This window comes from Gorilla gorilla, chromosome 2 (genome assembly GCF_029281585.2).
Source record: "Gorilla gorilla gorilla isolate KB3781 chromosome 2, NHGRI_mGorGor1-v2.1_pri, whole genome shotgun sequence".
Classification (NCBI taxonomy): Eukaryota; Metazoa; Chordata; class Mammalia; order Primates; family Hominidae; genus Gorilla; species Gorilla gorilla.
In genome coordinates this window covers 76,095,387-76,108,631 of record NC_086017.1, presented here as the reverse complement: position 1 = coordinate 76,108,631, position 13,245 = coordinate 76,095,387, and the positions used below count along the sequence as shown (strand labels likewise).

At 39.3% G+C, this 13,245-nt stretch overlaps 1 protein-coding gene across 2 annotated transcripts in view; it reads right to left on the bottom strand.

Annotated features, from left to right (window-relative positions):
* SLC25A26 (solute carrier family 25 member 26) overlaps window positions 1-13,245 on the bottom strand; it is a 158,555-nt gene that overhangs the window by 106,677 nt on the left and 38,633 nt on the right. For both annotated transcript variants that reach the window (XM_031009094.3, XM_063703900.1), the window contains 2 exons: window positions 10,246-10,350; window positions 9,022-9,069 (listed from right to left, as the gene is read on the bottom strand). In XM_031009094.3, coding sequence (XP_030864954.1) covers window positions 9,022-9,069; window positions 10,246-10,350 — 153 coding nt within the window. The remainder of the gene's footprint in view (window positions 1-9,021; window positions 9,070-10,245; window positions 10,351-13,245) is intronic.

The following is a 13,245-nucleotide window of genomic DNA, read 5'->3' as shown; positions in this document are numbered from 1 at the left end:
GCTTAAAGACTACAGATATAAATATGGATTACTCATTTTAAATATATATTTTCCTCCCCAGAAAAAATTTATCTGTTTATAAAATGTAAAATACACAGCTCACCATAAAGGTTAAGTTCATGGATTCTGGAGTCCTCTGATCTCTTCCTTACTGGTATGAGACCCTGGGCCAACCACAAACTTACCAAGCTTTAGTTTCTGTCAAGTAGGGATCGCATTTTGGGCTACTGTGAGGATTATGAGAAATAATGTATGTAAACAACTTAGCACAGTGACTGGAACATTCTAAGTACTTGGTAAATGTAAACAGTTTATTTCCATCTAAAATGGCACACATTTTTTAGGTGTTTACATATGAACATATCAATATAAGAGGTATTCTGAGATTTTAATTTTAAAATCAAAACTATATATAAAAGTAAATAAATCAGAAGTAAATTCATGTCTTCAATTTCAGTGAGACCACCAAATAATTTTTAAAGATGAGTTTCTACACTAGTGCCCAAAAGAACAAAGGTGGCAGAAAAAGAAAACGAACAGACATTTCCATTTAAAGAGGAGAATGACCAAAAAAAAAATAGTGGTACAGACAATTACTCATGGATCTTAACAACACTGGATGCCCACATGTGGGCTGAAGCTAGAGATGTATGAAATGGTCTTCTTTCTGAAGAGATGAAACTTTAGCTGGAAGGGTTTGAAGGGACAGAATATGGCAGATCCTATGGGGTGACTCAGTAACGGTAGTCCCACTGCCCCCAGCCCACCCTTTGCCTGACTTCATCTACTACAGTGAAAAGCTACATACTCAACTTCCCAATCCCCATGCAACTCAGAAAGGCCCTGAGATACCATCTGTCCCAGGAAAGTTTTTGTTTTCGAGATAAACAAAAGGACAGATAAAGTTAGTACTGCCTCATGCCCTTCCCCTTCTTCATGTCTGGAATAGAACTATGATGCCTGAAAGTAGAACAGCCATTTTGTGACCATGAGTCAATTAGCCAGAGCATTAAAGTTAGCCGGGCAAAATGAAAGAGACTGGATTCTCCTTGCCCTCATCTAACCAGTACACCAGCCTTAGAATGATCATCTTCAGATTTCTAGTTACAAAAGGGAAAAACAAAACTTTTTTGGTGAAACCATTATAGTCAAATTTTCTGTTATTTGCAGCCTAAATGCAATCCAAATGGACTCACGAAGATGAAGAAAGATGACATTTCACACGGGATGAAAACCACAAAGGAACAACAACAAAGAGCTACTTCAACACTATGGTTTATGGTCACAACGTTTAAATAAAGAATTAACAGATAATTTCCACCTGTATCCAATAGCTTCCAATGTGTTTACAGTGAAGCATCATATTATTGCATTTACATCCCATAAACCATACACACAGGAACTGGTGCCCCTTCAGGACAACATGGCCAACATGCAACAATAGAAATATGTAGCATTTTCAAGTCACTTCACAGCGCAAATGAAATTTGTCCAAGGAATGAAAAAAGTAAATAGCAGCTGGTTTCATGTAAACGAAACATGAGAAACTATGCACTGAAGGGCTAGAGTAATACTTCCACATTAAGATAATTTTACTCAATTGTTCTTCCTAAAAATGTTTGCTTATTTAAGGGATGATGAAAAACTAAAGGCTAAAGTCCAGGTTTGAGGAGTAGTAATTTTAGGTTCTTGAATTAAAGAATGAATCAAATGAACCAGCACTCATTCTTCATAGAACATCTCTACAGTAAAGTTATAATAATGTAAATGCAATTAAGTGACTCATTTTATAAACCTCTATGATAAAAGAGGAAATTTCATTTTCATTTGTTTAATATTTCCATCAAAAAGAATGTCTCATTACACATTTACTGAAAGCCTGAATAATAAAACAATGGACAACTTCCAAGAGCAAACAGGGATTTTTTTCTTTTCCCATGAAGCCAGCATTATGGAATTTTAACAGATGTTCTATTTGGTCATAGTTAATAAAATGAATTATGTAGGATTAAAATAGGGTTCAATATGTTTGCATTGGATTTTAACTGAAAAACAATTTCACATTAGAAGTTTGGAAAGATTTTGAATCATTTTTTTTCCTTTTCAGTAGAAGTGCTAAGATGAAGAAAGTAAATGAATAATTATAGCACTTACTGCTTTTCCAATAAAACCAGACTTATAAAAACTACTTTTTCAAGGTTTAAGAAGACTGGAATCTTAGAAAAGTATATATATACCCTTTGGTATTTCATCACCCGTCTCATGCAAAGATCATAGTAATGTAGTTATATCAAAAGCCTGATTCACTACCCTACGTAACTCCAAGCCCCCTTAGAGCTCCCTCACCTTTCTGAAATGATCATGACTTCAGGCAGCATCTGAACAAAAATAAGTCAAATTTAAAGCAGTGAAAAACGACAAGTATTCACTGAGTGCTCACTGTGTAGAAGGTATTATGCTAGAGCCTGTGCATCCTACAAGGAGGTAAAAACCCAGTGGCTGTTTTCAAGAGGACTTACATGCTATCTGGAAAGATAAGGAACAACCCAACTATAAGGACAAACTGAAAGAGAACAAGGTAAATCAAAGAAAACAATTTCACACAAACATACAGAGACAGATACACAGCACTGATACAAGAAGGGGGAAATTCTCCCTTATGAGCTAGGACTATTTTTTTTCTCTTTTACAATCATGATAAGCAGGAAACAGTATATAGAGCCTTAAGGACAGTAAAGATGCAACAGAAGTTCTGGCGATAGTTGCTTGGCAACATTTTTCAGTGAAAAACATCCAAGTGGTGCAATCTCCATAAGAATAAGCCAAAAATGAACAATCATGGAATTTTCCCAACACACTTCCATTAGGAATCTTGATCAGCTCAATCATCAATTAGGGTAACTTTACTTTTTATACCAATATGCTGTTTTTCCTACATAAGTAGCCAGTGAATACAAAATCAACTGCAGGTTGCAATTTTTTTACTATTACAGAGATGCCTCTCAATAAGACATTTGGATACAACATTCTCATTATAGCTGAAGAGCTTTACAAGCAGTAACAGTTGTCTGGCCTCTCATTCAAACACAGCAATTGTTAGTCATCAACATGTCTGAATGCAGACATATGAAGGTTGCAGCCCTGTTAAAGAACCTAACAACCAAAAGGCAGGTTTAATTTCCAAATCTCCTAGCAGGCTATACTGCTATCACAGCCGCCTTTTAGAACTGCTGTAAAGGTATAAAGGTATCAACGAGAAGAGTCTATGCAAAGTTCCTAGCACAAATGGGCAAACCTGGACTCAGATTAAGTAAACTTGTCAGGAGCACATGGCTGGTAAGGGACAGAGCTGCATTCCATACTTAGGTGTTTTATCAGTCCATTCTCACACTGCTACAAAGATACTACCTGAGACTGAGTAATTTATAAAGGAAAGAGGTCTGGCTCACAGTTTGCATGGCTGGGGAGCCTCAGGCAACTTACAATCATGGCAGAAGGCAAAGGGAAAGCAAGGCACGTCTTACATGGCAGAAGGAGAGAGAGAGCACAAAGGGTGAACTGCAAACACTTTTAAAACCATCAGCTCTTGTGAGAACTCTCTCAGTCTCAAGAGCATGAGGGAAACCACCTATCCAATCACCTCCCATCAGGTCCCTCCCCTGCCACGTGGGGATTACAATTCAAGATGAGATTTAGGTGGGGACACAGAGCCAAACCATATCAGGTGTCCTTCACTGTTAAAGCTCTTTCAGTTACCAGAGTACTAATCATCCTAGTTAACATTTCCTGAGCACATACTGTGTGACAGGCACTACAGAAAGCACTTCGCCTGGATCCCCTAATTTAATCCTCACAAGAATTTGGGGGAAGTTTCAAATCATCAGTTCACAGGAAAGTAAATAAAACTGTTCTCAGATATATGTTATTATGTCCAGTCTTACTTGTAATTAAAATTAGAACTACAATGACATCATGTTTTGTCTTTAAGACTGCTAGTCCATAGGTGAGGCAGGGGAAAACAGAAGGCTCCTACATGGTTGGCAAGTGTCAATTGGTACTTCCCTAAAGAGCAATTTGGCATTATCTACCAAAATTACAAATGCCCATACTTTTCACGAAGTAATTCTACTTTTGTTATGTAACCTGCAAACATTCAACCATGTATAAAGTAACACAGGAACAGTATCACTCACTGCAGCATGTCTGTAATGTCCACCAACTGGGAAATGTTAAATAAACAATGGTTTGTTTATACAATGGACTACTATGCAATCATTATAAAAGGTAGTGCTCTTAATGAAGTGATATAAATGATCTCCAAAACAAAGTAGGTTAGAAAGCAGCAACAAAAAATACAGAAGATCTAGGATAGAGTGTCTCTGGAAAAACACTAAGGAGACTTATATAACATGAGTGTTTGGGGGAAAGGCACTGAGTAGGCAGACAGCAGAACTGGGAAGGAGACTTTGGAGGGCAGTCCTTGACGTTAGATCCCTGAAGGTTCCTGTTTCCAGCCACTGGATTTAGGGGAATCCCCACTGCCTAACATGGATATTAAGGGAAAACAAGTCTGAAAAGCTGCTATATCCACTTTTGAATAAACTACTAAGAGTGATGATTTTTGCATCTAAAGACTGGTGGCTTCAATGAACTTACTGAACAGATTGAATTACTTGTTTGGCATGTTGACTGCTTACAGCAAAACTAGGGTGGGGAGAATAACCCTCACCTATCTCAAATCTCTTTACTAGCATCTACCGAAAAGAAACCAGGAGTTATTTGTTATTAAAATGGCTACATCTTGCCATTGGGACAGCTCCAACCAGCTTCTCACCTTCAGGTTTCTGCAGACAGGAGTCAGATACCAGCAAGTTATCCTCCAGACTCCAGGGGACACATGTCAGGCTCTTTCAAGGGCTTTTCCCAAATTCTCCACTCCAGTCCCTGGCAAACAGCTGAGGGCAAGAGGTTCAACTTCTCCTCCAGGCAAACACCCCACTTCGTGCTCTCTTGAAGGCCCTCCCTTGGCTTGCACTCTCTTGTATGGTCATGAAAACCCCAATTCTGCTTCAATAAGCAAGCTACACACATGTACTTTCACACCCCTGTGGCTTTGCTCTTGCTGTTCTATCTGCCTATAACCTTAACTACTTCTAACTGCCACTCCTTCAACAATTAAGAATCGTTTTATGCTAACTGGCACCACTCAAGCATTGCTTCGTCTGTAACCCCAGCTGCATCTTGAATATACTTATCATTACAGTGCTTATGACACTGCACTGTAAAGTGTCTACTTCCCTGTTTGTTTCCCCGCCAGAAAGTGAATCCTTCAGGGCAGAAATGTTCCTTGTAGTGCCCCAAGACCCAGTAGGCACCCCAAAAAGGACAGCTGAGTGAAATTTGTGGACAAAAGACACCTGCTAAGTTTAACTAATTCCCACTTCTTTTGAAACAATCTGCTTTACTCTGCTTTCTTCCTCTATAAAAAGTCCTTCTAATTCACATCCAAGAGTATGAGGCTGCTCTCCATAAAATTTTCAGGCCAATAGCATCTCAAATCATCCTGGTTATGAAAGCATCTATGATTTTGCTCCCCACTTTCATCTTACTGCAGTAATATCACTGCACCAGCATGCTTGACCACATCTCATTCGGCAAAGATCATGAGAAAAATGAACACTAAAAGGATGAGGTAGTGTAATCTGCTGACCTTGCTTAGACTCCATCTAAAATTCACAGTAACTAAAATAATTTCAGAGAATGTAAGGGATAAGCATGCAATCTCCACAAACATCAAATGCAGTAAAAAAAAAAAAAAAAAAGTGTGACAACATTCACACAATCTAAAGAACACAGAATCTATCTTATAATGCATGGACTCAAACTTCAATCTCATTCTAATGGGCAACTGCTAGGGAGATAAAACCAGTTTAAAGAAAAAATTGCATACAGAATAAATGTATACGTTTCCAGGTGATTCTAAGATTTTGATGTATTTTCTTACTGAAACAACAAACACACTCTTGGCAAAAAGATTTTATATTGGTGCCAGAATAAAGTAAGAATCTAAACTATTTATAATGCATAAAATTCTGCTTAAAGCAGATGTATCACTTCTTATTTTTCTCATTTTGAGAAGAAGCTATGCTTCATTCGGCAATAATTCTTCTCTCATTCTATCACAGAATCTGTACAAAAGCAATACCTCAACTAAAATCAACTCTGAAGGATCTTTTATAAATATGCATAATGCAGAAGACCTCAATTAAATTTCCAACAAAACGCTGCCATTTTGAGTAAACAAAGTCATCTCAGTGAGGTCACACTACTTTCAAGGATTGCAGGCTAGAAATTAATTACTAGCATGACGTATGTCAAAACAAATTTTTTAAAGAACAGAAAGCAGTTGCGACCATGTGTTTTATCTGTTTGTATGTAAAACCAGTATTCTCCGGCATGTAAATATTCATTTATTCAGCATCTCTCAGAAAAATAAAAAAGGCTTATTGCCTCTCTTTGTCCTGCACCCAGGTGAAATCTGAGTAAGTAACACATGTTTAGTGAGTCAGAAACTAAGTACAGAGTGAATATACAGTATGGGTGCTATTTCTGAAAGGCACAAGTCATCTCCACACAATTAACTAATTTTGAAACATTAAGTTTGCCTTAAAAAGAAGTTCTTCAAAGATCTACACCAACTAGGTTGCTATGAAAACCAAAGCTTTAAGTCACAAGTAACAGTGTTGGTATGTCATAAAGAAGATTGTAATCTCTAGTTAAAAACAAAAAACTACCTGAGAATAAAATTTGGGATTTCAATGAATTTCAGTATTGGGTAAAATACGGCAATATTTAACTATTATGTTTCAGTATACCAGAACCTCCAAATAGAAAACGCAGATGCAGAGCAGATGTATGCAGGTTCTCACTTATATTTTCTTTAACAGAGAATTGTGTCCCAAACCAGACTTCTCTTATATCTCACCTATCTGAAAACAAACTTTTGAACTTAGAAAAAACTAACTTTTTCAGGACAGTCTCTTCTATGTGAAGCAAAGATTGTAACATGCTTCTTTTTATTTTTATTTTTTTTCTTTTTTGAGACAGGGTCTCTCTGTCACCCAGGCTGGAGTGCAGTGGCACAATCACAGCTCACTGCAGCCTCGACCTCCCAGGCTCAAGCAGTCCTCCCACCTCGGCCTCCCAAGTAGCTGGGATTACAGGCACCACCATGCCCAGCTAGTTTTCGTATGTTATAGACACAGGGTCTCACAATGTTGCCCAGGCTGGTCTTAAACTGCTAGGCTCAAACAAACCACCCAACTCCACCTACCAAAATGCTGGGATTACAGGCTTGAGTCACCATGCCTAGCCCATACCATGTTCTTGCAGTAATATACTGAAACTACTTAGTGATGGTAAACTTTTGCTCTTTCAACCAAACAGAACAAAAGAAAATTTCCCATGTGTTGAATCACAGAAATTTAGAGTTAGAAGGCAAAGAGAGGTGAAGTGGCTTCCCCTGGGGTACACTGCTCTGTGAATCACCTGCAGTGCCAGGACTCCAGTCCAGACTGAACTTCCCAGCTCATATTTTGTTATCAATAAGCCAAGGGCTCACTGCCTGATACAGACTTCTGAGACATCCACCTCTTAAACCAGCGGTCCCCAACCTTTTTGGCACCAGGGACAGGTTTTGTGGAAGAAAATTTTTCCATGGACCAGTGGTGGGGCGGGTGGTTTCAGGATGAAACTGTTCCACCTAAGATGTTCCACCTCCGATCATCATGCATTAGATTCTCATAAGGAGCACTCAACCTAAATCCCTCGCATGCGCAGTTCATAATAGGGTTCGTGTTCCTATGAGAATCTGATGCTGCTGCTGATCTGACAGGAGGCAGAGCTCAGGTGGTAATGCTCACTCACCTGCTGCTCACCTCCTGCTGTGTGGCTCAGTTCCTAACAGGCCACAGACTAGTACCAGGCCACGGACCAGTACACGTCCACGGCCCTGGGGTTGGGGTCCCTGTCTTAGAATGCTTATTTCATTACCAATTTTTCATTAGTTCCTCAAAATTCAGTAATAAACTTGATATCTTACCCTTAGTAGTTATTTCTTTTTTTTTGGAGACAGAGTCGCTCTTGTTGCTCTGTTGCCCAGGCTGGAATCCAGTGGCACGATCTTGGCTCACTGCAACCTCCACCTCCCAAGTTCAAGCAATTCTCCTCCCTCAGCCTCCTGAGTAACTGGGATTACAGGTGCCTACCACTTGGCTAATTTTTATATTTTTAGTAGAGAGGAGGTTTCGTCATGTTGGCCAGGTTGGTTTCGAACTCACCTCAGGTGATCTTTCTGCCTCAGCCTCCCAAACTGCTGGGATTACAGGCGTGAGCCACCACGCCTGGCCTGAAGTTACTTCTTAATACTTCAACTATAAGAGGCCGGGCGCAGCGACTCACGCCTGTAATCCCAGCACTTTGGGAGGCCGAGGCGGGAGGATCACGAGGTCAGGAGATTGAGACCATCCTGGCTAACACGGTGAAACCCCGTCTCTACTAAAAATACAAAAAATTAGCTGGGCGTGCTGGTGGGCACCCGTGGTCCCAGCTACTTGGGAGGCTGACGCAGGAGAATGGCGTGAACCTGGGAGGTGGAGGTTGCAGTGAGCCAAGATCGCGCCACTGCACTCCAGCCTGGGCGACAGAGCGAGACTGCATTTCAAAAAAACAAACAAACAAAAAATACTTCAACTATAAGAGACATTTGGCCACCCTAGAATAACAAGTCATAACATCATGGGTCATTCTGACCACTGAAATTGCTATTCCGGCAAACCCATTCTACTCATTCTTTTAAATATAAAAACTCAGAAAATTTAACAGAAGAGTGACGATAATTTCCCTTTTTGATTTTTTAAACCAAGTTTCTCCAAATATATTTCTAATTGTTAAGTAGTATAAATTTACTGAACAAAGGACATCATTCTTTTGTACTTCAATATTGGAAAGTAAGTGACTTACCTCTCTTAAAATTGTGCTTTTATAGCCTCGATACAACCCTTGGATACCCTGAAACAAACACACAGCCGAGAGTTCAGAAAGAATGGCAGAGATTTCTGAAGGACATTCTGTATACAGCAGATCTACCTGCTCTTGTTTGAGTTCTAGAACATTCACAATTGCCACACTTCTCTAAGAGGTTAATGATTCTAAACTGTCCTAAGGTAAATAACTATACCTTATATAACTTACATACCTCTATAACTAGCTCCTAAGGGAGCTCAGATTAGCTCTCTTTGAAATAGGAACATCTCTAACAATAAAACTGACTACATATTTACTTAGTTTTAGTTGCTGTTATTCTACTAAATATTAATTATATATTACTTAATTGCTCTAAGATGTCTTCTCTTGAAAAGAACATTTGAGATGCTTTAAATACATTTCCAAAAGAAAATGCCTACAAATGCCAATTATCCTTTTGTATAAAAACAATTATATTTATAGCCTCAAACATCAGAAATTCATTCATAATCTCTCAAAGTAGTGGTCAATATTTCCGGACAACCCTGGATTAACCATCCACATAGTTCAACGGGGAAGTTATACTAGCTTCATCTCATTTGTACAATTAGATATTCAATGTCTCCTCACCTAGGTAACACACCATTACAAATGACTTTTCTAAAATCAAGACTCACTGAAAATTCCCATGTGATTGATTCTCATGTCTTTTTAAAAAAAGGCTTCCATAAAAACTATAAAGGAAAGCAGCTAAATGCTCTCTAGTCACATGGTCAGGAAGAATAATTTCTGACTGACAGCTTCAAATACATCAGTAAAAGAAGCTACATTTTGGTATAAACGTTATGACATTGGTCACTGTTATCAGTCCAGTACTAAATCTCTTCCATGGACCTAAAATACTATACTGATGTTTTAATATAATATCTTTCTTCATTTTACATATTTAAAATTTGTTTCACATCTGATTCCAGAAGAACTGCAGGAAGATTACAATTCAGGACACTCAATGTTACGCTCAGAAATTTGAAAAACATGTAAATGAAAATATTCAAAAACCAATAAAAGGCAAAGATAATCTTAGCAAAAATGTACTATAACTGGACATTAAATTTAGCTCTAAAGTTTTCTCTAAGGCTCTTAGGATGAAATCCACAGTATTCATATTAGCTACTATAAAATCTTAATAAAGAAAAGAAGAGCTTAAAAAACCCATCTCACCTCTTCATATAAGATGTTAGAGAAAATCTGAAATGTTCTTGTAGAAGCAGATACCTGTGCCCTCTGCTTAACCACTTCAGATGGAACTCGAATCAGGCAGGCAACCTAAAAGACAAATTTAATTATAACCTAAAAAGTAAATAACTGCTATAAAAATTGAAATTTTTTGGTAAGCAAAAATTGTAGTAAAAAGGTGTAATATGTAGGCTTACTGCAAGATGTCAAAAAGTTTCGTTTTTTTTTTTTTAACCTAAAACTCTTGGACCCTTAAAGCATGTACATTGTTTTGTCAGCCCAGAACCTTTCCTGGCTTGTCCTATATAGATCCTCCCACCTCCCGCCAGATGTTCCAAGAACATCTGTCTACAAGCCTCCCAACGGCAAGAAGCACATTTACTCATTTCGAATCCCCAACGCCCAGAACTGCAACTGGCACATGACATTTCAAACATGTGTGATGAAAAATGAACCAGAGGAACCTCTGCTTTACTGGAAGTAATGCATACATCCGTAGAGGCAAGCTGACCATCAGCTGGTACCCACCCTTCCACCCCTCACCAACTCCAGCCCCTAGACCTCTTGATCATACAGCAACTGAAAAGGGACTCCCAAAACTCTCATACACTCTCCTCCAGCATTCCAGCAGACGTGAGTCATCCTCACAGCTACCAGCCAATATATGATTCTAATATCACCCTTGGTGACATGCTGAGGCTGGGTATATGTCATCTCAAATCCACACTGCCAGGATTTTACCTTACCCTATATTAAGGTAATTTACTTATTTTCAGAAATAGAAACAATAAAGAATTAGTCAAACCCAAAGGAACTCTGCCCACAAAAGGAAAGAAGGCAAGGTTGGAGAAGGGGTGGCACGGTACAGGGAGGGAGATGTGTAAAAATATTTTAAACATTTTAATGAAAGTCCTGTATTTAAGCCGCTATGCACCTAGCAGTCTGCAAATATACAAACTTTTTCTGCAACTTAGATTTCACATATGTAACCTTGAACATGAAAGTTATGGCACTCGGGAGGCCGAGACAGGAAGGTCGCTTGAGCCCTGGAGTTCAAGACCAGCCTGCAAGAAATGTAAGAAAACCATTCCACCAAATAGAGTACACAACTCAAAGAGGTTTGCCCTTTATGATCCGTATTCTCCTGATTCCTAATCAGAGATCAGTACTCAATTTGGATATCACATAAGGCTTTGCCTGTCCAAAATTAAATGGCTCTAAGGCAAGGCTCTACAGCAAATTTATAATGTAAAAGACCAAATAGGAAATATTTTACAGTTTGCAAGCCACATGGTCTCTGTCACAATTGTTCAACTAAGCTGTTTTAGCACAAAAGCATCTACACATAATAATATATAAATTAATAGTTTGCCTATGTTCCAATAAAACTATATTTACAAAAACAGGTGACAGCTTGCCAACTCCTACTCCAAGGGAATTAGCCTTGGCAAGAGCAGACTGGGCACAGAACAGATATAAGCCCGAGCACCCCATGACAAGTGGGACAAAGACACCATGTGATGTGATTTTAGATGTCACGAAGTCAGCTAACACGGGCATATTGCCTCTAAAGCTAGGGAGTAACAATGCTTCATACCAATGCATTACAACAAAGGGTATGGTTATGGTAACAAAGGATTCATAACCTGAAGTTATTTTTCTACCAAAACTGACAAGATTTACAAAACAATATCATCTGATTTCCATTTCTTCATTCACTGAACATTTGAATGCTTCTTCTGTATAAAGCTGTCTGTAACTTGGGCCAACGTATTTTCCCACCCAGTCTCCCTTCAAACTTATCTAATTCAGTTCAAGAAATACATATGGAGCCAGATACCACACAAGCCACTCCACGATAAAGAAGACTAAGACGATGCCCTGGCTTCAAAGAACCCACAAATACATATAAATAATTTCAATAAAATATGGCCAAAAGGGGGGTGGGGCGCATGGACAAAGATTATGGGAAATGTGGAGGAGGGGTATTTACGCCAACCCCCAGATTCAGAGAAACTGCCCAAGATTACACCATTATAGAACCTTCTGGATGAGCCCGGAATGAGCTGGCAAGAAAGGTGGAAAGGGCACAGTGGGAAGAATGAACAATAAAAGAAAGTACATAAATACAAAAGCAGGGTGTTCAGGGGAATCAGCGGCAGTCCCACCAACACAGTATTCCAAAGCTGGCAGCTGCCCACACCATTCCGTATTACCAAAGCAGCAAGTGCAAGGTCAGGAGTAATGACAAGTAAACTGGACAGACAAGGCCCTGTATACCATGCTAAGGGGCTGAAACTTCATTCCATAGTCAGTGGGAACACTTGAAAAAGCTGAAGCAGAGGAATGACGTGTGCTTAGGGAGATCACTCTGGCTGCAATGCACAGGACAGCTGGAGGGTGGGGAGGAAGACAAGAAGCAAAAGGGGACCACGAGCCAGAAGGCAGAAGATGGGTTACGAGACTGCTATAGCAGTTCTATAAAAGACATCTGGAAATGAATATGGCTCAGAGAAGGTCAAATCTGAGGAAAAAGGAGTAAAATGCACCGGACCTGGTCACTGACAGGAGGTTAAGGAGTGAAGAAGTAAGGAGACAGTAAGATGCTTCTGTTTCTGGTTTGGATAATAGGCATATGGTGGTCCCAAAACATGAGATTAGCAGTCCAGGGAAGAAGAAGGGAGGTAAGTTCAGACTAGGCAATGCTGAGTTGAAGTCTGGGGGACAGGTAAGGGGCTATGTCCAGTCAAGAAATGAATATATGGCTATAAAACTAGAAAGTAACTTTTTCTTGGATGCGAATACAGATATGGAAGTCATCAGCATACAGGTGATCACTAAAACCAGATAGTAACACCCAAAGAGAGAACCAAAAAGGAAGATCAAAAGCCAATAATGAACCCTGGGAACATAAATTTCTAAAGGGCAAGCAACAGTGGAAGGGGGTACATAATGTTGCAGGGCACACCTGCCTTCTCTGGCAGC